The sequence below is a fragment of the Rhinatrema bivittatum genome, chromosome 7 (assembly GCF_901001135.1).
Source record: "Rhinatrema bivittatum chromosome 7, aRhiBiv1.1, whole genome shotgun sequence".
In the NCBI taxonomy this organism is placed as follows: Eukaryota; Metazoa; Chordata; class Amphibia; order Gymnophiona; family Rhinatrematidae; genus Rhinatrema; species Rhinatrema bivittatum.
This window is the reverse complement of record NC_042621.1, coordinates 234,538,944-234,566,299: the sequence shown is the minus strand read 5'-3', so window position 1 is coordinate 234,566,299 and position 27,356 is coordinate 234,538,944. Positions and strand designations below refer to the sequence as shown.

At 44.2% G+C, this 27,356-nt stretch overlaps 1 protein-coding gene across 2 annotated transcripts in view; it reads right to left on the bottom strand.

Moving 5' to 3' along the window:
• Positions 1 to 27,356, bottom strand: part of CFAP46 (cilia and flagella associated protein 46) — an 831,934-nt gene that overhangs the window by 136,647 nt on the left and 667,931 nt on the right. For both annotated transcript variants that reach the window (XM_029609979.1, XM_029609980.1), the window contains exons 48-49: positions 21,989 to 22,167; positions 7,355 to 7,482 (exon numbers count right to left, since the gene is read on the bottom strand). In XM_029609979.1, coding sequence (XP_029465839.1) covers positions 7,355 to 7,482; positions 21,989 to 22,167 — 307 coding nt within the window. The remainder of the gene's footprint in view (positions 1 to 7,354; positions 7,483 to 21,988; positions 22,168 to 27,356) is intronic.

The following is a 27,356-nucleotide window of genomic DNA, read 5'->3' as shown; positions in this document are numbered from 1 at the left end:
CTATTTTTCCACCACACTGAAGTTAGGCTCACTGGTCTATAGTTACCCGGATCACCCCTGGAGTCTTTTTTTATATATTGGGGTTACATTGGCCACCCTCCAGTCTTCAGGTACAATGGATGATTTTAATGATAGGTTACAAATTTTAACTAATAGATCAGAAATTTCATTTTTGAGTTCCTTCAGTACCCTAGGATGCATACCATCCGGTCCAGGTGATTTTCTACTCTTTAGTTTGTCAATCTGGCCTACTACATCTTCCAGGTTCACAGTGATTTTGTTCAGTTCGTCTGACTAATCACCCCTGAAAACCATCTCCAGAACTGGTATCTCCCCAACATCCTCATTAGAAAACAAGGAAGCAAAGAATGAATTTAGTCTTTCTGCAATGGCCTTATCTTCCCTAACAGCCCCTTTAACCCCTCGGTCATCTAATGGTCCAACCAACTCCCTCACAGGTTTCTTGCTTTGGATATATTTTAAAATGTTTTTATTATGAGTTTTTGCTTCTATGGTCAACTTCATTTCAAATTCTCTCTTCGCCTGTCTTATCAATGTTTTACACTTAACTTGACAATGCTTATGTTTTATCCTATTTTCTTCAGATGGATCCTTCTTCTAATTTTTGAAGGATTTTTTTGGCTAAAATAGCCTCTTTCACCTCATCTTTAACCATGACGGTAATCGTTTTGCCTTTCTTCCACCTTTCTTAATGCGTGGAATTCATATGGACTGCGCCTCTAGGATTGTATTTTTAAACAATGTCCAAGCCTGTTGAACACTTTTAACCTTTGCAGCTGCATCTTTCAGTTTTTTTCTATTTTCCTCATTTTATCAAAGTTTCCCTTTTGAAAGTTTAGTGTTAGAGCTGCAGATTTACTTATTGTCTTCCTTCCAGTTATTAGTTTAAATTTGATCATGTTATGATCACTGTTGCCAAGTGGCCCCACCACCGTTACCTCTCTCACCAAATTCTGCGTTCCACTAAGAATTAAATCTAAAATAGCTCCCTCTCTTGTTGGTTCCTGAACCAATTGCTCCATGAAGCAATCATTTATTACATCCAGGAACTTTATGTCTCTAGCAAGTCCTGATGTTACATTTACCCAGTCAATATTGGGGTAATTGAAATCTAAAGAAGGAAGAAGCAAAACCTTGCACATCCGCAAGTATAGAAGAACACTGGTGCAGGACAAAACTTGTCACCACCAACAGTTTCAATAAACACTTTATTATAGTTCCAACAGAGATAAGTGTGTCAAAGTAAACATGGCAACTCCGTAAATTTAATAACAGCAATTTTATGGCGGTCCCCCGACACGGTCCCGTGTTTCGCTAGGCTGCATCGGGAGGGACCAAAGGTGCGATTATGATCTTTAACAATGATAGCCGGAGGTAATTGAAATCTCCCATTATTATTGCACTGCCAAATTGGTTTGCTTTCCTGATTTCTCTTAGCATTTCATCGTCTGTCTGACCATTTTGTCCAGGTGGACGGTAGTATATTCCTATCACTATACTCTTATCCAACACACATGGGATTTCTACCCATATAGATTCTACTGAGCATTTAGTCTCTTGTATGATCTTTATCCTGTTGGACTCTATACCCTCCCGGACATAAAGTGCCACACCCCCACCAAGTTGATCCTCCCTATCATTGCAATATAATTTGTACCTTGATATAGCACTGACCCATTGGTTATCCTCCTTCCACCAAGTTTCTGTGATGCCAATTATGTCAATCTCATCATTTGCTGCTATACACTCTAACTCTCCCATCTTACTTCTTAGACTGCTGGCATTGGCATACAGACATTTCAAAGTGTGTTTTTTGTTTGTTTTAACAACCTGCTTTTCAGTTGTTTGGGATAATTCGGAAATCAATGAGCACTACGATCGTTTCAAAAGCCTCTTAAATTTCTTTACGTTGTCCAAAGAACGCAGCTCAAATAGAATGACATTCCATAAAGATTGAGCAACATTTGAAAACCTTGTTGTTCATGGTTCCTGTCTCCTTGTTCCTAACTTGCTTCATTCCTCAGACTGTCTACATGGACTTTGAATTTGCTTTGCCTGACCACGCCATTGATTCTTTCCAAGCCCGGACCTCTGCTTCGCCTGACTACGCTACTGCCTATCTCCAGACCCAGCCAGACCTCTGCTTCACCTGACTACGCTATTGCCTATCTGCAGACCCAGACCTCTGCTTCACCTGACTACGCTATTGCCTATCTCCAGACCCAGACCTCTGCTTCGCCTGACTACGCTATTGCCTATCTCCAGACTCAGACCTCTGCTTCGCCTGACTACGCTATCGCCTATCTCCAGACCCAGACCTCTGCTTCACCTGACTACACTACTGCCTATCTCCAGACCTAGCCAGACCTCTGTTTTGCCTGACTACGCTATTGCCTATCTCTAGACCCAGACCTCTGCTTCGCCTGACTACGCTATTGCCTATCTCTAGACCCAGACCTCTGCTTTGCCTGACTACGCTATTAAATATCTCTGTGATCAGACCTCAGCTTTGCTTGCCGCTGCCTTCGGATTGCCACCAGCCCTGACTCAATGTGTCCGTCGGTGCCCGACGCTCTCTCTCCGCCTTCCTTACCTCCTTTGCGCCTCCTCTTCGCCCGTGGGAAGTTTGGCTGCCACGGCATCCTCTGCCGAAGTCCTTCGGCGTTCCCCGGACCGGCTCCATGCTGCAAACCGCCATGTTACTGAGAGGCCCAGGGGTGTGCGTGCGGCGCGGCCCCGACTAATGTACCGGCAATGGCGTGAACCTCGGGGGTGTCCCCCGAAGATGACGTCACCCGCGACAGATATTTATGGTCTCAGTATTTGCTAACAGATGAGTTAGCAAGGACAAGGATACGGATAAGGATTCATTCTATCTGAGCTATTCTGCCTCCTCGGACTTACCCCGCTCCTCGGGGGCCTCTCTCTCTTCTTTATTTTTCAGCTGACAGTCTGGAACCGGTACTCGCTCCTCGAGGGCCTATGTTCCTGGACTTGTTGCTGAACTCTCTTCTGCCTGGAAGTCTTCACTGCCAAACTACTTCATTGAGTTAACATCGCTTTCTCAGAGCTTTCCCTGGAACAGGTACTCGCTCCTCGAGGGCCTATACATTCCAGCTCCTGGGTTTCTATGAGACATTGTGTGAGTGTTACCATCTGGTTCAGTACATGAACTTTGCATACCCTGCCTACTCACTATATTTCAGTTTCTCTTCAGCTCAGCCTCCAGGGATCGCTGTTCCAGTGTCTGAGGGACTGCAGCCCAGCTGGGCATTCCAGCTCACTACTGCCAACTCTGGTGGTTCATTATACTGTCTAATAAAAGAACTAGTGTGTGTCTGTCTCCATACTCTAAGCCTAACCGGTGGTCCCTCTCAGGATCTTCCCTTGAGAGTGTGGTCATCTGCCACTGGTCCAAGGATCCACCCACAAATACCTCCAGACTGCTGTCTCTCAAGCAGTCTTCCATCACCGAAGATAACAGATTGCTAACTCCAGCAATCAGAACACAAACAGATTGCTAACTCCATGGATCCGGCACAACTGAGTGCGTTGCAGGCCATACTGGGCCTGGCCCAGTATATTAGGGAGCAGCAAGACGCCTTGGAGAAACTTGCTGCAGCATTTCATCAGCTATACACACCGAAAGTTCAAAGCACAGCCTCCAACCAAGAAGGTCAGTCACCGGAGGTAACTTTGAAGACTGCTTTGAAGACTTTGAAGACTGCTCACTGGCAGCTCCAATCCGCTTTTCCGGAGAAATCCAGAAGACCTGGGGCTTTTTGAACCAGTGCTGGAATGACTTTGCCTTACAGCTGTCTCTATTTCCTACAGCTCTTTCCAAGACTACCTGCATCCTTTCTTATTTGGATGGCAGGGCCCTGTCTTGGGCATCCACCTTGTGGGAATGCAAGGACTCTATTTTGCAGGACATAGAAGGATTTATGGACTTCTTTAAATCTGTTTTTGATGACCCTGCTCGAATGTCTGTAGCTGGTTCTGCTTTAGTGGATTTGAAGCAAGGCAACAGATCAATGGCTGAATTTGCTATCGAGTTCAAAACTCTTGTGGCAGAACTATGCTGGGATCCCAGATGTCTCAAGGCACTCTTTTGCAGAGGCCTGGATAACTGTTTGAAGGACGAGCTGGCCGCTCGCCAAACACCTGACTCGCTGGACGAATTAATAGCCTTAGCCACTCGGATTGATCACTGGCTCCGGGACAAGGTGAAAGAACTCCAGCCTAGGGTGTTACCCAGTTTGAAACAGGCCAGTGCTGTCTCTGCACCTCGGATGGTTCCAGTTGTTCCTGCTGCTGATACAGATGAACCGATGCAACTTGGTCACGGTTGCTTAATCTCCAAAGAGAGAAGATTTCGGAAGAAGCGCAGACTTTGCATGTACTGTGGTCAGCCCGGCCATGATGTCTCTACATGCTCCATTTGTCCGGGAAACAGATGGGCCTAAATCCTGCAGGAGGACTGCTCTTAGCCCATACCGTGACATCTCCTCCGCTCTCTATCCCAGTCTCTCTGACCTATGGACAGATCATGGTTCAGACACCTGCCCTGGTGGACTCAGGGGCAGAAGGCAACTTCATTCTCAGAAGTCTAGTGGAAGACCTGAGGAGTACCTCCATCAAATTAGAAGATCCACTATTGTGTTTCAACTTGAAGTGGGCTTTGGACGTTCCCCAACTTCTCCACTTCCACTGAAGATCTCAGTGACATCCCCAGTAGCTTATCCATCGCTGCTGATATTCACAACATCATACTCAGTGAATTTTCTTCCAAGACTCAAGATCCACCTGTCATCAATGCAGAAGATGACTTAAAATACAAGATCGAAGAAGTCCTGGATGTTCATAAAAGAGGCAAGACTTTTGAATACCTTCTAAAGTGGAAAGGTTTCGGCCGCGAAGAAACTCTTGGGAGCCTCAGACCAATATCCTGGACAAAGAGATGCTTCGTCAGTTCCACCTCCCGCATCCTTCAAAACCTAAGCCTGGTACCCGAAGAGGAAGTCACCCTTTGAGGAAGGGGTGTACTGTTGTGTCCATCGGTGCCTGATGCCCTCTCTCCACCCTCCTTACCTCCTTGGTGCCTCCCTCTTCGCCCGCAGGAACTTTGGCTGCTGCGGCGTCCTCTGCCGAAGTTGTCTAGCGTTCCCCGGACCGGCTCCACGCTGCAAACCGCCATGTTCCTGAGAGGCCTAGGGGTGCGCGTGGGGCGCGGCCCCGAGTGATGTACCGGCAATGGCGCAAACCTCAGGGGGCGTCCCCCGAAGATGACATCACCCGCGACGGATATTTATGGTCTTAGTATTTGCTAACAGATGAGTTAGCAAGGACAAGGATACGGATAAGGATTCGTTCTATCTGACCTACTCTGCCTCCTCGGACTTACCAGGGGTACCCGCTCCTCGGGGGCCTCGCTCTCTTCTTTGGTTTTCAGGTGACAGTCTGGAACCGGTACTCGCTCCTCGAGGGCCTATGTTCCCGGACTTGTTGCTGAACTCTCTTCTGCCTGGAAGTCTTCACTGCCAAACTACTTCAGTGAGTTACCATCGCTCTCTCAGAGCTTTCCCTGGAACAGGTACTCGCTCCTCAAGGGCCTATACATTCCAGCTCCTGGGCTTCTATGAGACATTGTGTGAGTATTACTATCTGGTTCAGTACATGAACTCTGCATACCCTACCTACTCACTATATTTCAGTTTCTCTTCAGCTCAGCCTCCAGGGATCACTGTTCCAGCATCTGAGGGACTGCAGCCCAACCGGGCATTCCAGCTCACTACTGCCACCTCTGGTGGTTCAATATACTGTCTAATAAAAGAACTAGTGTGTGTCTGTCTCCATACTCTAAGCCTGACCAGTGGTCCCTCTTGGGATCTTCCCTCGAGGGCGTGGTCATCTGCCACTGGTCCAAGGATCCACCCACAAATACCTCCAGACTGCTGTCTCTCAAGCAGTCTTCCATCACCGAAGATAACAGATTGCTAACTCCAGCAGTCAGAACACTAACACTCAAGCCTGCTCTTCGATGCTTCTCCAGCTTACTCCCTGGAAGTGGTTTACTCAGGCCTCGGCCTGCTCTTGCTCGAGTGCCCCCTGTCTGCCTCTGTTCCATTGGTGCTCAAGTTTACAGGACACTACCCTGTCCAGAGTAAGACTGTACCTTCTCTCACCTGCTGTCTCTGGGCTGAACCGACTCTCATCTTGACTACACACATAGGCCCACTTAAGTCCTGCTGGCCCCGGCACCCAAAGGCTCAACCCGCGGGGAACGAGGGCTGGTATAGATGAAGCTCCAGCGGCCTCTGTCTATCAGCCCATTCCACCTGCCGACGGTGGGGACCCATAGGACCCTACTGACGGGTTGCGTCAACCCCACCTCGGCCCAAGGGTCCACCTTCTACGCAACAGGTATAAAAATACACATGGACTTTGAACCTAGATAGGCTACTGAAAACCACCCCCATAATAACATTATAAATGAAGCAGGTAAAGACTAACATGGCCCACACTTCTGCCCACTGAGATTCATCCTGGGGTGGGTATAGGTGTGGGGAAGTGCGCTAGTATGATGGGGTCAGGGGGTACCGGATAGGGGATTGTGGGGAAAGCTGCGTGTGTGTGAAGTGAGTATGAGGGAGAGAGGGTGTGGGTATGAAGGGGGTACATGTGATTGTGGAATTGTTTTGTGTATATGGGGAGGAGTTATAGATCATACACAAAAGATAAATCTTTCTTTCCAGTCTCTTCACAATGTTGCTCACAAAGATCTGATTCCAAGACTGATCCCTGAATCATGCCACTAATCACCTCTCCTCTAACTGAAATCTATTTACTGACTGAAATCTTCTGTTGCTTATCTCTCAGCCAGTCTCAAATATTCCCTCTAATGTTTTTGGCTGTGTGCACAAAAATGGTCTGTGTAACATAGTGTACACATTTATGTGCAGGGTTCTTTGAAACGCCATTCTATTTTCCTTTTCTTATGCATACAATGTTTTCCTGTATGCATATGTGAGTTTCCTGACCCGTGTGTGTGCACACACATGCACTACTTGCAGATAACATTGTTTCTACGGGATAATTTTCAAAAAGGAAAGTATGCTTTTACCCTTGCATGTTTTCTTTAAAAATTGGAATAACATGCATATTTGCTGTGCAATTTATGTGGGCTGTTACAAAATTACACCCTTAGTTGAGTCTCTTATTGCTGGCTTATGTTATTATTACAAAAAGAGAGGCATTTAAAGACATAACTATGGCCTTGTGCAATTCCTATGATTTTTGCAAATATTTATTTTATTTGCAAAACAAAACTTACAGATCATCAGAAAATTCCAGCTGTAACAGCAATGGTTTCAGATAGTCTTCCATGGCTTCAACAATGTGACAGAAATCCGATGAAAGCTCCTGGTCATCTTCATCATTTATACTATTTTCTGCAGTCTTCTGTTTTAAAACAGAAAATTATTTTATTGGCAATTTCATATAAACAGTTTGAAAGATTTTGTGAGGGCAACTAAACAATTTATTACACTGTTCAACAGAATAAAGGAAAGCAAATAATATTGCACCAGAAATTAACTCTATATAGAGAAATGCATTCTCTTTTGGAATATTTAACAAACGGATAGAGCATGGCCAATGTCCGACTCTTTATGGAGAGACACTAGGAAGTGAATTTTCAAAGGGATCTAGACAGCTAAGTAAGGTCAAAGTTAGCTAGATCAAAGTCTTTGAAAATTTTCTCATGTAGAGCAGCTAACATTTGCTGGCTAATTTCACTACATGGATAAAATTAGCCAGCAAAATTCTTTCTGCATTGGAGGGAGCAGGATTAGTTCACAAAGGAGAATGTTAGGGGGTTAAAAGTGATTTTTAGTACTAGCCATCTAACCTGATTGACCAATTCTAGGTGCAAATATAGCTGGCTTAAATAAAACAACTATCCCTGTTCTTGGAGCCAACAATCTTCCCCCTCATCTAAGGATGTGCATTAATTTACAATGAATGCACAAAATGTGACAAATAAAGGTAATGTTTCATTTGGGGCCCCAAAATGAATCAAGGTCCCTGAATGAAATGAATGTTATGTGTTGCATTCATTTTAAATGAATGCATCGGGCCTAGGCCTAGGCCTAGGCCTGAGGTTGGAGCCTCACCTAGGGCATAGGCTGAAGCCGAAAGCAGGGGTGGTGGCCTAGGCCCAAAGCACAATGCCGGGGTCTTGGCCTAGGCTTGGACTGATGCCAAGGCCATAGTCAAGACCCCCCAACAATCATGGTTTGGGGGGTCTCGACTAACTCCAGCGCATTCACCACAGCAGACAGTGCCATTTTGATGAAGAAGAAAAGAAAGAAAGAAAGAAGAGGATGCCTTCACATCTGCTCTGAGGCCTGGGTTCTGGGACTGGGCCTGGGCCTGCCCCTGACCCTAGGCCAAGGTCTAGGCATTGGGATCCAGCTTCTAGGCCAGGTCTTGAGCTCTGGCCTAGGCCCTAGCATTGGGCCCTGGCCTCTAGGCTGGGCTGCAGTGTTGGGCCTGGGTCAGGCTACGGCTTATGCTGAGGAATCAGCCTTGCATAGAGTGAGGCAGAGGTCATGGCAACCTGCTGCATCCTTGTCCTATGCAATGCTGAGGGCTTGCCGGCTAATCCTCACTGGACAGTAAGTGGGGGCCAGGGGGGATCCTGGTCCTGGCATGTTTCTGGGTGGGTGGGAGGGACGAGAGGCCTTGGGGAGGCCCTGTTTTTTTTTTAATATTTGATTTGTTTCATTTGTGTAAAAAAAAAAAAAGGAATCAAACATTCCACAAACACAAATTTGTGAGCTAAAATCTCCCAAAAATGAACCGAGAAACAAAAATAACTTTTTTCCCCCTGCATACCCCTACTATTATCTAGCATGGTTGTGAGAACCACACTGAATGCTGACCTGAGAGGGGGTAAGTCTGAGTCCTCCTCTTGACTCAGCTTCTGGATGTCATTTTTTGCGGGGAAGGGGCATTTTAAGGGTAGAAGAGTGAGAGGATGAAATTCAAGTGTGCTATTGGGCTCTCTACTTCATTTTGATTTTCAGGCAGGCAGGAGTGAGATTTGGGGGCTAATTTGGGTAAGTGGAGGGGGGATTATAGGGGCTGTTGGATCTGCATTTAATTTTTGATTGAGGTGGGTAGGAAAAGGATATGTTGACCCCACATTTAGTTCTTGATTTAGGTGGGAGGAAGGGATGCAGAGGCTCTTGTCTCACATTAAACTCTTGATTCATTCTTGATTCCCTACTGATCCAGCTAAGTAGTTCTGAATACTGGCATTCCAGGGTCTGTTTTACTTAAGCTTTTTTCTTCTGTTCTGCGTCTGGGAAAAATAAGTGAGCTATTGAAGAATCATTGTTAGGGCCAACACACCAATAAAACAAGGTGGAGCGGTTAACCTCTTTTATTCCTGAAGTTATCAATTTTAAAAACGCTGGGGTAGATTTTATAAATGTACACGCGGGCGTACTTTTGTTCGTGCACCAGGCACGAACAAAAGTTCGTGCCTGGTGCACCATCTGGTGCACCAGGTGCATAAATCTGCGCGCGCCAGCGGGCTGCTGGCGCACCATCACCCAACCTGGGGGCTGGTCTGGAGGCCTCGACCACGCCCCCGGGCTGGCGTCACACCCCTGGGCCCGCCCCCGAAACGCTGTGTCACTCGCGGCCCGCCCCTGAAACGCCGCGTCACTCACGGCCCGCCCCCCCGACACGCCCCTCCATGCAAGCCCCGGGACTTACGCGCGCTGCCGAGCCTATGCAAAATAGGCTCTGCGCACACAGGGGGGGTTTGGGGTAGGTTTTCGGGGGGTACGCGCATACCCCTTTGAAAATCTACCCCAGTGTTTCTTTCACCAAAGATCTTAAACTGGTACAGATGACCTCAGGAAATTGGGTGGATAAAATATTTTGAGAATCAAGACTTGGTAATTTTTCAATAATACCAATAATAAAAATAAATAGGTCATTATTGAAAACCTTTGTGTGATTAACCTTTTGAATTATTTCCACAAATACTGAGCTTTCAATATTTTCTCCCCATTGCCTCTATACCATTAAAGGTGAATTTTAAAGTGCAGTGTGCGCCTCAATTGGGGGATATGTAAATAGGTTGGGCTAGTGCCCAACCTATTTACATATCCCCTATTTACAATTGGGGGATTTACATATCCCCCAATTGTGTTTTAAAAAGTGCCTAGATACGTGCGTAAATGCCAAAAAATGTACAAAAAGTGGCTGGGAACGGGCATTTCAGAGACTGGCCAAGAGATGCGTGCACAAATACTTACGCACCCTGGTGAATGCCGAGTTCCCCTGCCATGTAACTTTACTTCTGCAATGGATGACATGTAAGTCATAAAATAAAAGGATTGAGCCATTTCCGAGGGGTTTAAAGGTTCTGGGGTAACTGGTGGGAGTATAGGTTAACAAACCAGGGAGGGTTGGAGGACCTAGCTATTAACTGGGTGAACTGGTAAATTCGGATTGGCGTGGGTGCACACCCCTTTTAAAATCCCCTGACTTACGCAGTAGAAGCAGGATTTGTGCGCTCATGTGCACCCACTTAAAATTTGGCACAGATGTGCGCCCTGCCAGGTTATTTTACTTTGTGCATATATAGCCGTGCTAGTTATAAAATATGCCTGGACATAGGCCAATGCATGCATGCAAATGTGTGTCCATGCACTGGTTTGAAAGTTCTCTCTTGTGTGCAAAACATTTTGTGCACACAAAATTTATTTAGACAAAAGGGGGCATCAGTATTGAGCATTCTCTGGCTAAAGTTACATGTCTGGTCGGAAATATCACAGCCTAACATTTCCCAGACATAACTTTATCAGCATATATTTAGTAGGAGACTTGTGTGCATAAGCCCTGCTGAATATCCTGGAACAGTTATGTATGTAACTTTTCTGGGATACTTTTGCCACTCTCTGGCTCTCTGAATATTGACTTCACAATTACTAATTACATTAAAGCACTGTCTATGGTGTAATTGATAGCATTAAGACTCCCAATTAATAAAATGTAGAAATGAACATTCATACTTGCAGGTCATCAAAAACACTTTATCCAAAAATATCTTACATGGATGTAATGCCTGTACGCACTGAACAAAAGATGCAAATTCTAAAAACTGGATTCCATATATGATGGTCATATATCCTGATTAAGAGGTGAATTTTAAAAGCCCGGCATGCACATCAATTGGGGGATGTGCACACAAGTTGGACTGGCGTGCACTGACCAAATTATAAAAGCTACCCACATAATGCTTATCTCCCGCTGCACGCACATCTCAAAAGTTTTTTTTTAAAAGGGCGTGGTGTTCGCATGGGCTTTTTGGGGCGTGGCCAAGCAATATGCATGTAAATACTTACGCGCTGGGGCAGGCGCCCAGGTCCAATGTCATATAAGTTTACTTCTGCTAGGGATGAGGTGCAAGTTAAAAGAAACAGAGCCATTTCTCAGGGCTTTAAAGGGTCTGGAGTAACTGGGGGGAGTGCAAGCTATTAGGGGGGTTTGGAGGACCTGTTAACTGGGTGAATTGATGGACGAACTGATGAAACTGGGATGTGCGTCCCTTTTAAAATTGCCCGACTTACCTGGCAGACGTAGGTGAATTTTAAAAGCCCAGGGTCAGGCTAGCGTGCACAGAACAGATTTTAAAAGGTGCCTGCATACGTGTGTATTTCCTGCTATGCACACAAATGAAAAGCTCTGAAAAAGAGGCGGGGCATAGGTGTTCTTGAATTTCAACTTCAGTTTTGCTTGCAAATACTTACGCGCACACGTGCACAATGTGGTCCCCTGCCATGTATCTTTACTTCTGCTATGGATGGCGTGTACGTTACAAAACAAAAAAAAAAAACTAAACAGATCAGTGGGGTTTTAAAGATCGGGGCTAACAGGGAGAAAGGAGGGCTATTAAACTAGGGGGTTTGGAAGTCCTATCATTTCACTGGATGAACAAGCAATGAATGGGCAATGACGTCGGCACGTGAGTCTTTTAAAATTCCCCCACTTAGGCAGTAGAAGTAGGATTTCCGTATACAAATGCGTGTCCACTTAAAATTGTGCACACATATACACACGGTTAGGCTATTTTATGACATGTGGGCATATACGCGCATATATTATAAAATGGCCACGTCCCTGGGTGCGAGCTGACAAACGCGCAATATGCACCTGTGTGCCTGTTTAAAGGTTACCGTCATAGGCATGCAACTATTTAAAATTGGGTGCACATATGCGTTCGGTCAGGCTATTTTATAAAATGGACATCAATATGTGTGCAAAATATAAAATGGCCATGTATCTGGATGCGCGCTAACACATATGTGCCAAAAAGTGTATGTGTTCCAGTTTGAAAATTACTGTCCCTGTCTAACAGTTAGTATTACTTAATTCCACATTTATTATTTATTATTATTTATTTGACTTGATTAATTGCCATTTCTTACTCCAGTAAATTAAGGCAATTTACAATAAAAGTGAGCAATTTTGAAAAAAATGCAGATTGTTGCAAACTCCCATGGATACTGTGTCCCATAGGGTTTGCATCAGTTCTGAATGGAAAAATACATGTGGATTCTACTTTTGAAAACTGCCCAAGTAAAAAGTACCCACAGAGATTTGAGCTGCATAAATTGAACACTGCGTGTTGTGGCCTCCCCCGGTCTAACTCTGCCTCTGATCTCGCCTAGTTTTTTTTATAGGTAAAAGTACACACCAGGATCAAAAATGTGCAAAATGTTTCCTGCATGCAGTGTGAATAATTTTCAGGCAATTTTTTACTTGGGAAAATTCCCTCTTAATTTAGCATGCTACACTACTAAGATGTTTTAATTGCAAACTTGCCATGATATTTTGAGACAAAGCTGCTGAGGTACAACACAGTTTAATGAAAACAGAAATGATTTCTCCCTAATGAAGCAAGGATCAATATGTTAGTAGAACTTTATACTCCTTATGGGAATAATAATTTTTTGGTATGGCAATTTAAGGTGACATGCTAAAGAACACTAAAGTATATCTGATTAAATTATCAAGCTATCTGTAATGCTGGCTGGCAGTTCTTTTGAGAGAAGAAAATCAACCCAATCTTCACCTGCTACCAATTGCACTTTATAAAATATCACACACATATGTTCAAGAACAAATACATATATTGTGTATAATTTTCAGAGGGATTTCTGTGGGTAAAACAATGTTTTATGCACAGAAATGGACTTCTACAAAATTGCCCACCCTATGTGCATATGGTATATTTGTGCATAAATTTACCTGGACTGTGCACAGATGTCCCTGAGAAGGCGTTTGTACATACCAGTATGTGGAAAATATCCACGTTCCCTTTGAAAATTGGTCCATGGGTAATCGCTTGTAAAACTATTTATTTATTTGCTTCCATATGCTATTCTGCCTTTTCTTAGGAAAGGTACAAGGCAGATTACAAAGAAAGATGTGAACTACAGTACATATGCCTGAGGATGGAGAAGGAAGTCATAAAAACAAAGCTGGGAACTGAACAATGTAAAACTGTGTAAGTAGGAATACATGCTGTACATTGATCTCATAGTATAGGGAGGATACCAGGCAGTAAGATGGATGGAAATGAAGAGTTCAGAAGAATGGTTGATTGAATAGCCAGTTTTGGATTCTTTTTCAAAAGGAAGAGTAGCATATTTCCTTGCATAATTCATGTGGGATATTGTTCCATAAGTTGGATGCGAAGCAACTGAATGCACAAAGTATTGTGCAAGCTAACCTTGCTATAGCTAGTGGATGGGTAGATATAAAGGCCTATTGAGAGGACTAAATTTCTCTTATTGTGGGCAGGAGATGAGACAGATATGTTGGTGCTGTTGATTCTGGCAATTGAATACAATACAAAGTATTTTAATTTATCTTGCTCTCTGCTAGGAGCTAGTGGAGCTTATACAGGCTTCAAGGCTTCACATAGTTGCTGGACTTGATCCCTGTCAAAAAGCCTTGCTGCTGTGCTTTGCAACAGTTGAAGTGTTTGAGGCTGTGCTTGGAATACTGTGGTATAAGGAATAGCAATTGTCTATGTGCCTGGTGATTAGGAACTGAATGATAATGGCTTGATCACATTTTTTTAAAGAAATTACAAATTGTTGAACTTGACATAAATGGAAGAATGTTGACTTCACCTCTGCTGAGATGTGGGTTTCCATTGAATGTTGGTTGTCAAGATAGATCCCCATACTATGTACGGAGTCTGAGGATAGTTTCTGAAACATGGGGTGGGATTAACAGAGGTCATCCGCATCTGCATACTCAAAGATATCAGAATGGGTTGATTTTATGTGCATGACTGCTAAGCTATTTGACTACTGCTAAGAAAGTTGTTAAGATTAGAAATGGGAGTGTATTGTCATCTTTTATTTTAACAGATAGATGGATATTGTTACGCGTCCCATCTGCGCCCGTCCCGCGCACAGGCATGCTCACCTTCATGGTTCCATGGCAGGTCCCGGGTCAGCCTCCCTAGTGGCAGTTGCTAGCACTTCCAGGCCTCGGCGTCCCGCGGCAGCGGTCGCCGGGCCTTCCACTGCGCACCAGGCCTCACACCGTAGCTCGGCATCCTCGGCTGTGTTGGCCACGCCCCTACACGCATGCGTGCGGACCGCCAGGCCTCTTGTAGGGCCAAGGTCGGGTCTTAGCTCCGCAGCGCACCCTGATTGATTCCTTGTTATAAGGAAGTCCCTGCTTGTATTTCCTTGCCTTGGCAATTGGGTCGGCGTTCTGCTAGATTGTCACTGCATTTGAATCTTGTCCTAGTCTTGTTCCAAGTCTCGTTCCAGGATCCTTCTGTTCCAGTTCTGTTCCTGCCTTGTTCCTGCACCCTAGTTCCAGCGTCCTCCTGTTCCTATTCGTCTGTCTGTCTTCCCAGGTAGTACCTCCGGACTGACTCTCTGGTACTGACCTCGGTTTGCTCCTCGACCTGCCTGCCTGCTGCCCGCCTTCAGACTCCAGTCTGTTCCTCGACCTGCCTGCCTGCCTGCTGCCTACCTCCTGACCTCAGCCTGCCTGTGACCTCGTCTGACCTCTGGTATCAGACCACTCCTCGGACTGATTCCTGGACTTTGACCTCTGCCTGCTTGACCTCATCTCTAGATTCTGGCTCTGTTCCTAGCCTTGTCATCACCTACGCTATTCTGGTCCTCCTTGTTCCACCTGACCTTCAGTCTCAAACCTGAACATGCTCCCCTCTGTCTGTGGGCATGCCGGACTTCCACTCTCCCAGGAGACCATGCTAGGCCCACCTAAGTCCAAGCGGCCTGGGTCCCTACGGGCTCCTCCCGGGGGGACCTCGGGCTTCCAGTGGTGAAGCTGTTCCTAACCTCTGTCTCCTCCAGTGCTCCGCCCCCTGGGGGCAGTTGCCTCCTGATCCCTACCAGGAGGCGGTTCTCCACTGCCTTAGGCCAAGGGTCCACCACCGAGCGCAACAGATATTATCAGCAAATAGATGACATTTGTTGCTACAGGATTGAATGAAGTTGCAGATTGGCTAGATATATTGTAAATGTTAAACAGAATTGGTGAGAGGACTAAGCCCCACGTTACTCAGCATATAAGATTTTTTTGTAGGGAGCATTTATTGGCCCAAACAATGGACTGAGGTCTGCTACTAAAGAATTACTGGAACCACCTGAACACCATTCCATCTGTACCAATTTTTGTAAATGCAATGACAGTGTCAAATGTTGCAGAGAGATCTAACAAGACACGGAGGGAGTTTTTACCATGGTCTGCATGGAGGCAGATGTTGCAAGCAGGACAAATTCTGTCCTCTGGCCTTTTATGAATCCTGATTGGCACAAGTAAAGAGCATGTGTCTCTTCCTTGAAATCTAAGAGTTGGAAGTAAATAGTTTCTTTGAGTTTGGACTGGAAGGGGAGCTTGAATACTGGATATTAGTGGTCCACTATTTTTGGATCCAAGCCCAGTGTTTTAATGATGGGTTTGATTGTTGCTGTTATGGAGACATGGTTCATGGATTCTCATGACTGGGATATTGCCATACTGGGCTATAACTTGTTAAGGAAGGACAGAGAGGACAGAAAAGGGGGAGGAGTAGATCTTTATGTCAAAAACAATATCAAATCAAATGAACTTCAAGGAAAGGGGGTAGAGAAGAAGCATTATGGGCTGTTCTAAAAAAAGATGATGGTACATCCATTTTTACTGAAGTAGTTTACAGGCCTCCGACAAATGAAAGAACTAGACAGAGATCTGGTTGAAGCCATCCAAAAGGTGGAAAAGAAGGAAGAAGTGTTGATTGCTGGAGATTTTAATCTGCTGGATGTAGGCTGGAGAAGTCCTTCTGCGGAAACTATCTGAAGTAGAGAGATAGTGAATGTGCTGCAAGGAGTTCTGTTCATAGAAATGGTAATGGAACCTATGAGGGAAGGAATTATACTTAACCTAGTGCTCACTAACGGGGATAATGTCTCTAATGTCCAGGTGGGTGCCCACCTCAGCACCAATGATCATCAAACAGTATGATTTGATATCGTAAATAGGATACAGAGAAGTCACAGGAAGACCCAAGTTTGAAATTTAAAAAATACAGACTTTGTTGATGTGGAGATGTACCTGGAGGTAGAACTAGAAGACTGGGAGAAAATGAGAGGTGGAAAACAGTGGGCCAAACTAAAAGGAGCAATTACAAAGGCAACAAATCTATATGTTAGAAAAGTAAACAAAAGGAAGAGAAATAAGAAAGGAGGTGGCTGATAAAATAAAAGCAAAAAGAAGTTATTCTCTAAGTTCACTTAGAGAATAGCCACTGCCATTAGCAATGGTAACATGGACTAGACTTAGTTTTTGGGTACTTGCCAGGTTCTTATGGCCTGGATTGGCCACTGTTGGAAACAGGATGCTGGGCTTGATGGACCCTTGGTCTGACCCAGTTTGGCATTTTCTTATGTTCTTAACAGTGTTCAAGAAATATAAAGGATCCCAAAAAGAGGGACACAAGGAAGAATATCTGGTGAAACTGAGGGAGACGAAGAAAGAAATCAAGAAAGCAAAAAGTCAGACAGAAGAAAGAATTTCCAAAGAGGTAAAGCGAGGTGACAAAACATTTTTCAGATACATCAGAGAAAAGAGAAAGGTCCGAAGTGGTATAGTGAAATTGAAAGGTGACAAGGATCAACGTGATGAGAGAGACAAAGAAATAGGTGAAATATTAAACAAATACTTCAGTTTGGTGTTCACTAAAGAAGACCCTGGAGAAGGACCATCACTAGTTAACAAGACTGTGGATGGGAGTGGAGTAGATGAAACTCTGTTTACAGAAGAGAATTTATGGGAAGAGCTAAGAAAACTGAAAGTGGACAAGGCCATGGGGCCAGATGAGGTACATCCCAGAATACTGAGGAAGCTCAGGGATGTGCTGGCAGGTCTGCTATAGGACCTATTTAATAGATCTCTGGAAACAGGAGTGGTGCTGCAAGATTGGAGAAGAGTGGTGGTGGTCCCACTTCACAAGAGTGGGAGAAGAGAGAAGGCTGGAAACTACAGGCCTGTTAACCTCACCTCGGTGGTGGGAAAATTAATGGAGACTCTGCTGAAGGAAAGGATAGTGAACTATCTACAGTCAGGAGGATTGCTGGACCCCAGACAGCATGGATTCACTTGGGGAAGGTCTTGTCAGACAAACCTGATTGATTTTTTTCACTGGGTGACTAAAGAATTGGATTGAGGAAGAGCACTCGATGTGATCTACTTGGATTTTAGCAAAGCTTTTGATACGGTCTCACATAGGAGGGTTATGAGAAGCTTGGGAGTGAGCTCCAACGTGGTGCCTTGGATTACAAACTGGTTGACGGAAACTACTCTGAAGAGAGAACGGTGTTAAGCGGAGTGCCGCAAGGATCAGTGTTGGGACTGGTCCTGTTCAATAACTTTATGAGCGACATTGCACAAGGGATAGAAGGTAAAGTTTGTCTTTTTGCAGATGATACTAAGATCTGCAACAGAGTGGACATGCTGGAAGGAGTAGAGAGACTGAGACATGGTTTAAGATCTGCAACAGAGTGGACATGCTGGAAGGAGTAGAGAGAATGAGACATGGTTTAAGATCTGCAACAGAGTGGACATGCTGGAAGGAGTAGAGAGAATGAGACATGTTCGAAGATATGGCAGCTGAGATTCAAAGCCAAGAAGTGCAGGGTCATGTATCTGGGGTGTGGTAATCCAAAAGAGCTGTATGTGATGAGGGGGGGGGGGGGGGAAGGGCTGTTGTGCACAGAGCAAGAAAGGGACCTTGGGGTGATAGTGGCTAAAGATCTGAAGATGGCAAAGCAATATGACAAGGCGATAGCTGAAGCCAGAAGAATGCTGAGATGCATAGAAAGAGGAATAACCAGTAAGAAAAAGGAGGTTATAATCCCCTTGTACAGGTCCTTGGTAAGGCCTCACCTGGAGTATTGTGTTCAGTTCTGGAAACCGTATCTCAAGAGACAGACAGGATGGAGGTGGTTCACCGAAGGGCAACAAAAATGATGGCGGGTCTCCATCAATTGATTTATAAAGAGAGGTTGAAGGACCTAAATATGTATACCGTGGAGGAGAGGAGGTGCTGGGGAGATATGATAAAGACCTTCAGATACCTGAAAGGTTTTAATGATGCACAATCAACAAAACTTTTCCATTGAAAAGAACTCAATAGAACTAGGGGCTACTTAATGAGGAGACTCAGAACCAATGTCAGGAATTATTTCTTCATGGAGAGGATGGTGGCAGCCTGGATTGCCCTTTAGGAAGAGATGATGAAGACAAAAACAGTGAAAGATTTCAAAGGGGCATGGGATAAACACTGTGGATCCTTAAAGGCTAGAGGATGGCAATGATGAAAAGAGTGCGTGGGGGTAACTTGCTGGTGTAGCGATTACTACCCTAAAGCAATAAGCCTTTATACTGTTGATGCAACTCCATTATTGCTCTCTGCTTTAAGGGCAGGGGAAAAGAGGAAAAGGGGAATTAGATTTAGACAGCAACCAACAATGACATTGAATTTTATGGTCTGAGAAAACAAGTAACTTGCTGATGCAGCTGTTACTACTCTTCACCAATAAACCTGATACTTTTGATGCAACTACAACTTTGCTCTCTGCTTCAGCTGCAAGAGGTAACAGGGAATTGGACTCAGTCACCAACCAACAAGGGTCCTGACTTTGAAGGTTTGGGAAACTAAGGATGGGGGTGACCTATGGCACAGCAGATGTGACCTGTTTGGCACAGTAGATGTTACTATAGACTTGCTGGATGGACTGTTTGGTCTTTTTCTGCTGTCATATTCTGTTTCTACTGCCTCTTTGAGGAAGAAGAGCAAGCAATCTTGGGATAGCATGGCATTTACTATGGAGGAAAGCCAGGGAGACAACAGTGTTTTGGTGGGATAAGGTCAAGTGAACATGGAGCTAACTAAATTCGTTGGAGAATTATTTGCAGTTCTGAAAGGAAGGTCATCTTGAACTCAGTCATCTATTTTCAGGGAATGGTAAGAACAGGCAAGGATGAGACAGAATGTTCCTTCCGTTGCATAGGGAAGGGGGAAAGGATGAAAAGGTTGCACAAATGACTTGTATTTTTTATTCAAAAAGGTTTTCAAGATCCATTGCAAATATTTCCTAAGTAGGAGTTTCAGGTTTGGAGAGTTTCTACATTAGTTGGAATACCTTTGCTAAGTGGTATTCAGCAAGCGCAAGCTATTTGGAAACCTATGTAGACAGCTTCAAAATTACCCTGATGTTTCCAAAGTAAGCCGGCATAGGAGTAGGTTTTTCTTAGAAAACAAGGCAGAGGGTAATAGCTTTGGGAGCCTTCTTTTTGTTAAGATTCCTATAAAGTGTTATATTAAACCAGGAGTCACAAGATTTCTTTTTTATGATCTTGAACAACTTGAAAACATTTTACAGAATATGTTTGCTAACCCTTGAGTTAGTAAGGTTATGAAGCTTTAGTAATATAAGTACAGAATTTTCTTTTCTTTTGGAGTCTTTTTTCTTCTCCCCTATTGGTGGTCTATATATAGGAATGTTCATATGAAGATATATAGCTTTGATTTATTTCTTGTAATGTATTAAGTTATATGATCTGTCTGGTTCTCAAGTCAAGATGCTCTTGTTGCATGTAATGGTAAACTAATAAAGAGATTGTTTAAAAAAATTTACCCTGACAGTGTACAGTTTATTAGCTTTAAGAGGGTAATTTTAGAATTGCCCGCATCGTGGTATTGTGTGTACACTGTACTTTATAAAGGATTTTGAAAGTGAACTTACATGCATAAATTCGCTTTGAAAATGCTTTGGCAATTGGTTGAGTACATTCAGCTCCAAGCAGGTTGAAACTTGTATGGTGTAACATGCGCATATTGGTCCAGATTTTAAAAAGGTTAGACACGTAAATCCCGGGGATTTACGCGTGCCGGGCCTATTTTATAAGGCCCGGTCACGCGCGTATGTCCTGGGGCATCGGAGAGTGGGCGGGCAGGGGGTGGGGTGGTCCGTGGGGCGGGGCTAGAGGCCCTCGGCACAGCGGCCATTTGCCACCGTGCCAGGGGATTGTGTGCTGGCAGGGTGCCAGCACGCGCTACTTGCACCTGCTTCCAGGCAGGCGCAACAGGTAAAATAAATTTTTTTTTGGGGGGGGGGTTAGGTTAGGGGGCGGCAAGACTAGGGGAAGGGGTAGGAAGGTCAGGCTAGGGGTTAAGGATCGGGGGAAGGCTGTGGGTTTCGGCGTGCACAAGTTGCACAATTGTGCACCCCCTTGTGCGCGCCGATCCCCGATTTTATAACATGCGCGTACCTGCGCGTGAATGTTATAAAATTGTGTGTCCATTTGTGCCGGGTAGCGTGCGCGTGCAACTTTATAAAATCTACCCCATTATGTATACTAATCACAACTCTACCCAGCGCATCTCTCCTCATTGTGCATAAATAATGTGTGAAATCATGTTACACACGTATTTTTAAACTGAGCCTAGTTTAATTTTAGAACTGTCATTTATGCACATAAAAGTAGATTTGATAAACCCAATTTTCAATAGTCTGTATAAGTAGGCTCACAGAGATTTATGCCAGTATTTTATAAACTGTGTGGCAGGAGCCACACAGTTCATAAAATACCACTTTTTTCTGTCCCCAAAGTATATACATATTTATAATAAAGAAAAACGTTTACTTTCACTATCCATTTTATAAGATTACGCATATATATTTTAATGTAATAGCTAACATTTGCATGTAATGCTCCTGCGTTATACGTGGAGGTATGTACTTTATAAAGAATGTGCATATTCCACTTTTGAATATACTTACTTGTGCGTGCACTTGAAATCGCAAGTTAGCTGTCACCTGCACCCACACCTCCATTAGTTCACACAGACCCTTCAGCACATCACCCTGACTCCCTCCAGTTAATCCCTACCTCCCACCCAAAAGCTGCAGACAAAAAGCAAGTGCAATTTCACTACCACAAATTAATTAGCAGGCCTAAAAATATACGATTAAGTTCAGTAATGTATGTGCATACATCACTTACAAAATAGCAACTTGTGCACATATTTCTGAATCCTGCCCCAGATCGTTCATAAACTAATCCTTCTTCTTCCTGTTAATATTTTCATGCCTGTACTTGCAATGTTTTCAAATTAGCATGTATGCATGTACATGCTATTTGCACACATATATGCTGATTTTATGCATATAATTCCATCTTAACTCTTTGAAAAATAAGGCCCTGTGCATGTAAAAGATTTTGAAAATAATCCTGTAAAGCAATGTATTTCTAATTTAGTTTAGGACAGCCTGTTATTTCACATTTTCTATAATCACATCAAAGAATTAAAAAAAAAAAAGCTTCACTGATACTGTATATTTCTTACCATATCTGTTTTTTGTTGACTGTTTTCTAGTGGTTCAAGCATGTTCTTTATGATGGAAATTTTCTGAAAGTTCTTTTTATAAAAAAGCTGCATCACTTTCTGTTTATATAGCTTCATTTTTTCCAGCAAGTCAAAGAGCATATCAGGATTCACCGCTGAACAACCAATTTTAGCTCGTACTAGTAAAGAAGACAAACATTTAAGAAGTTCTGCAACTAGATCTTAACTCTATAGATCCATACTTAGCAATATCAGTTAGAAAATTACTAACTGGAAAATTATTTATGGAAATCATGGGAAAATATAAGTTAAATAGTTGCTACAACTTACACTTTAGACATGTGGGGGCTCCAGTTAGCTGAGCTCTGTATGCCACAGCCTGGGAAATGTATGCTCAGTGTAAAAATTTATACTGCAGCTCACAGAGATAATTGTTTGATGTCACTGAGTTTATTTCCCCAAAACACTTTGCGAACCCCTGGGAAGAAAGGTGAACCCCACCATCCTCCAACCACCTAGAAGCTATTAGCTCCACCCCCATTATAGGCCCCACCTGTTAGAGTTTCTATTTGTACTGGGATAAGGAAGGCTGTATAGTTAGGTCTTGAACCGGCAATGTGGTAATATAATGTTTCAACTAAGATATGGAAACACATCATGAGCATGCAACCTGTATTGCCTTTGTAGCTCACTCAAAGGAAGGATGGTACCTGCATCCGTCAGAACGTGATGTAACTGTGTAAGGTCCTGATAAGGATCCAATCTGGCCAAAAATTCCTGGCATTTAGCCAAATCACATCCCTCCGATGTATAAAGCTTAGTTTAAAACTCAGAAAATAAGTGAGATATGTCAGAATTATTGTGAAATACATGACCCTGTGAATCCCTAAGATGAGAAATCCCAGTTGAAGAATGTGCGCCTTTTATAAGATGAGATAGCATTCATCCCGACTTATTAGCCTGCTGGTATAAATTGAATTTATAGTAAAGTACACTTTTTTTCGCACTGTGATGCAATAACGTGTTTAAGGCTGCCTTAGTGGCCAAAAGCTCCTCCTGATTATTTAAAGAATGTGTAGTTAGCCACGCTGCCTTACACTTCCTTAACTTGGCATCTAAAGTAACCAGCTGTTTGTCCATAGACTTTCTTCACCGGGCCGAGTAAGAGATTATCTCTGCCCGCAAAACTGCTTTCACAGTATATCAAAATAGCACTGGGGAACTTATAACATGTTCTTTGTTGGCAGCGGCTTATTTGGCCCAACACCCCCTCAAATGTTCCTTAAATGCATTGTCAGTAGCCAAATAATAAGGGAAATGCCAAGTGACACCAGAGGAGTGACCCAGCCAGCCTTGTAGGATAAACCAAATGGGGGCATAGTCCGATATTGTGATATTACCGATTCCCGAGGCAACTATTTGGGAAAGACAATTGCAGGACCACAGAAAATAATCTAGTCTGGACCACGTTGAGTGGGCACGGGACATATGAGTAATTAAGTCCCGTTCTTCCGGGTGTAAAATACACCACGAATCCAGAAGGTGAAGTTCCGATGATAATAATAAGGGGATTCCCTTCCTGCTACCCATGTGGGGAACTGGTGTCCGGCTGGATCGGTCCAATTCTGGGTCAGCTACCAAGTTGAAATCCCCCCCCCCCCCCCCACAAGGAGTAAGGGATCTTCTTGCATTTCCATCAATATACGTGACAGCTAGAGAAAAAATGCTTGGTTGTAGATGTTGGAGGCATATATATTGCATAGAGTCATCCAACCGCCCCTGATCTCTACTACTAGAATAACATATGTACCCTGTGAATCATTTTTTTGCTGCAGAACCATAGAGACCTCAGACTTGTGAAACATAATCGACACCCCTGCAGATCTGGTAGTCGCCGAAAAGTAAAAAGCCTGCCCGGCCCACTCTCCTTTGAGCTTTTGGTGCTCTGCATCTGTCAAGTGCCCTTCCTGTAAAAATCCCACATCCACCGAGAGCTTCTTCAGCTCTGAGAGAATTTTGTAACTTTTAATAGGGGTCCCGATGTCATAGACATTCCAAGAAACAAATTTTAACCTTCCTGCGGACATTGGAGTGGATAGCTATGAATAATGAGGAAGTATATCATGAATTTTTCATAGAAGTGGGCTCCCCCCCAGCTAGGGAGCCCACTTCTATGAGGAAGTATATCATGAATTTTTCATAGAAGTGGGCTCCCCCCCAGCTAGGTAGCCCACCCCGCAATAGCCTATAACTTGTACTTGAGGCCTTGTGAGATCTATCAATACGTATTCTCACAGATCGCTCGTTGTGTTCCCTCCCTTCCCCCCTGCCCCTATCAGACCCCCTGGCAACTCCATAACATCAGAGATCACCGCCATATTATGCGCCTGTTACCCTATGCACATTAATAATAGTAATAAGAGGCAGTTAGGAACAGCAAAACAAAGAAAAAACAAAAGTCCGCTTTCCCCCAAGCTCCAATGTTGACATCAAACAAAAAAGATATATCTCCTTTAAACAGAGATGGAAAAGTCTGAAATGCATAATTATCCATTCGCTGGTAATAAAGAAAATATAAGAGTTTTTTCCAATGAATATAGTGATATCCAGTTCACCAGTAGATACTTACGGGCGGAAACACTGATCTTGTCGAGGTCAGGGAGACCCGTTCCATCATGGCCTCCCTGCGTTCCCAGTGCAAAGAGCTGACAACTCCCATGTTAATACTGCAAAACTGAGGAACAATGGGCAGGTCACCCATCGACTACACTCTTTAACTCCAGGCCGCAACTGATGAATTGTCTTCCTTTCGTGCTCAAAGCAGTCCCAGTCATTCTTTCCCATCAGCCTTCATCCTTTCCATCTGGTCCGCCATCTGTAATGCTTCCCTGGAGGTGTATACCCAGCGCACTCCCTCCGGTAAATGTAAATACAGAAGAGTTGGGTACATCAAAGCCGGCCGCAGGCCCAACTTATAGAGATGGGTGCAGGCAGGGGCGAGCTCCTTCCTGGTTAGGGCAAGCTTGGCAGAGTAGTCCTGAAAAATCAGTATATTTTTATTCTCATATGTAAGTCGCTTTCCCATGCGTATTTCCCGAAGGATCTCCGCTTTGTAGGCAAAGTCTAAAATCTAGGCGATGACCACTCGTGGGTGCTCATTTCGGTCCTGGTGCACTACTATTCTATGGGCTCGTTCGATCTGTAGTGGCCCCTGCTCAAGGCTCAGACTCAATTCCTTCGACAACCAGCCTTCCAGAAAGGTGACCAGTTGGCCCTCTGAGATGGTTTCAAGTAGCCCCACTAGCCGGAGGTTGTTCCATCTGGACTTGTTCTCTAGGTCCTCAAGACGTTCTTCCTGTTTTTTGAGAGCATTTTGAACCTCGGTGAGCCATGCTGCGTTAGACCGGAGCTCATCCTGATTAGCGGACACCCGATGTTCAACGTCCCCCAGGCGCATATCAAAAGCTGCCATCCGGCTTGACACTGAATCCAATTTATCAAATATTTTTTAAAATTCCGGTTCCAGCGCAGTTACTACCACCGACTGTAACTCCACCATAGTGGCTCCCGCCAGCGATGAAGGGGCCCGCAGCCGCTGCTGCGTCCGCCATTTTGGAGGCCTAAGAGTGCGTTCTCCTGGGTTTAGCTTTATTCGTGGATTTCCCTGACAAGCGCGTGGGCATACCTTTGAAATTTAGCCCTCAACTTGGGGGGCACCCGGTCCGCATCATCAGGACAAAAGGTGGGAGAGTCAACTCCTGAAAAGTTCCTTTTTGTGCGAAGGATGCATGGAGCTGCGACGTTCAGATCTTGCTGCATGCAAGGCGTCACGTGATCCTCTGCCTTTACTTTTATATTAACCCATAGCATTCTGATAATCACAAACTGAGCTCATCATCCGTGTGGACATTAGATTACCAGGTTTGGTAATGGACCCCCTCCCTCTGCTCATTGGTTCCAAAACTAGTTACCGGAACAGAATAGGGATGTGAATCGTATTTCTGATGATTGAAAATATCGTATGATTATTTTCAAAGTCGTCAGAAATCGGGGGCTCCCCGAAACCGATAGGAAAACCCCACAAAATTGTTCATGGGGTTCTCTTATCGTTTTGGGGGAGGGCGGGAAAAACGGCACACAAAAACAATCCTTAAACCCACCCCGACCCTTTAAAACATCTCCCTTAACTTCCCCCACCTTCCCGACCCCACCTAAAACGTTTTAAATTACCTGGTGGTCCAGTGGTGGTCCCGGGAGCGATCTCCCATTCTGGGGCCATCGGCTGCCACTAATAAAAATGGCGCCGATGCCCTTTGCCCTTACCATGTGACAGGGTATCGTGCCATTGGCCGGCCCCTGTCACATGGTAGGAGTAATGGACTGCCGGTGCCATCTTTAAAAATGGCGCGGGCCATCCAGTGCTCCTACCATGTGTTGGGCCGCATGAAAAAAAATTCACGATGTGAATCGGAACCGGAATCGGTTCCAGTTCCGATTCACATCTCTAGAACAGAACCCCCTGAAGAGAGTCCAGGATCTAACTTATTCTAATTAATTCAACATATGGTATACTCCAGTCCATAGCTCATAGATTTAAATGTCCCACTACCAGCACTTTCCCTTTCACTGTGGTCCTTAGACTAGATCTCTGTCTGACCTTCCCACCTGAGCCGGAAGACAATAACTTAGTCCAATGTAGATGGAAGAACCATCTTCGTTTTCCAAAATAACCCATAGCACCTTCTCCTTTCCCAATACTCCCTGCATTTCAGTTGCTTTAATATGATACTTTATACAAAGTTCTATTCCTTCCCCTTTTCTGCCTAGCCTGTCCTTCCTGAACAGATTATAGGCTGGTATAGACTATGAAAATTTGTGCTTATGGCCTTCTGGACATTCTGTTTTTAGCCTAGTGGTTAGAGCACTGGACTATGAACCAGGAGACCAAGGTTCAAGTCCCGCTGTCACTCCTTGTGACCTTGGGCAAGTCACTTTACCCTACATTGCCTCAGGTACAAAAAACTTAGATTGTAAGCCCTCTGGGGATAGAGAAATACCTACAGTACCTGAATGTAAACCGGTGTGATATCTCAATTGAGATGAATGTCGGTATATAAAAATAATAAATAAATAAATAAATAAATGTCTTCCCTTTGTATAAGCTTGTACCTTTTTCCAGGTCCTCATGGGGTAATTGTTTATTTTATTAAAAGATTTATAAACTGCTTATAAAAGAAAAACAGTGCTAAGCAGTTTACATGTAAACAATAAAAATATACATAAAACAGTTGTTGCGCTCGGAGGTGGACCCTAGTTCTGGGGCAGGGATGGAATGGCTCCTGAAAGGGAACAGGAGGTAACTGCCCCC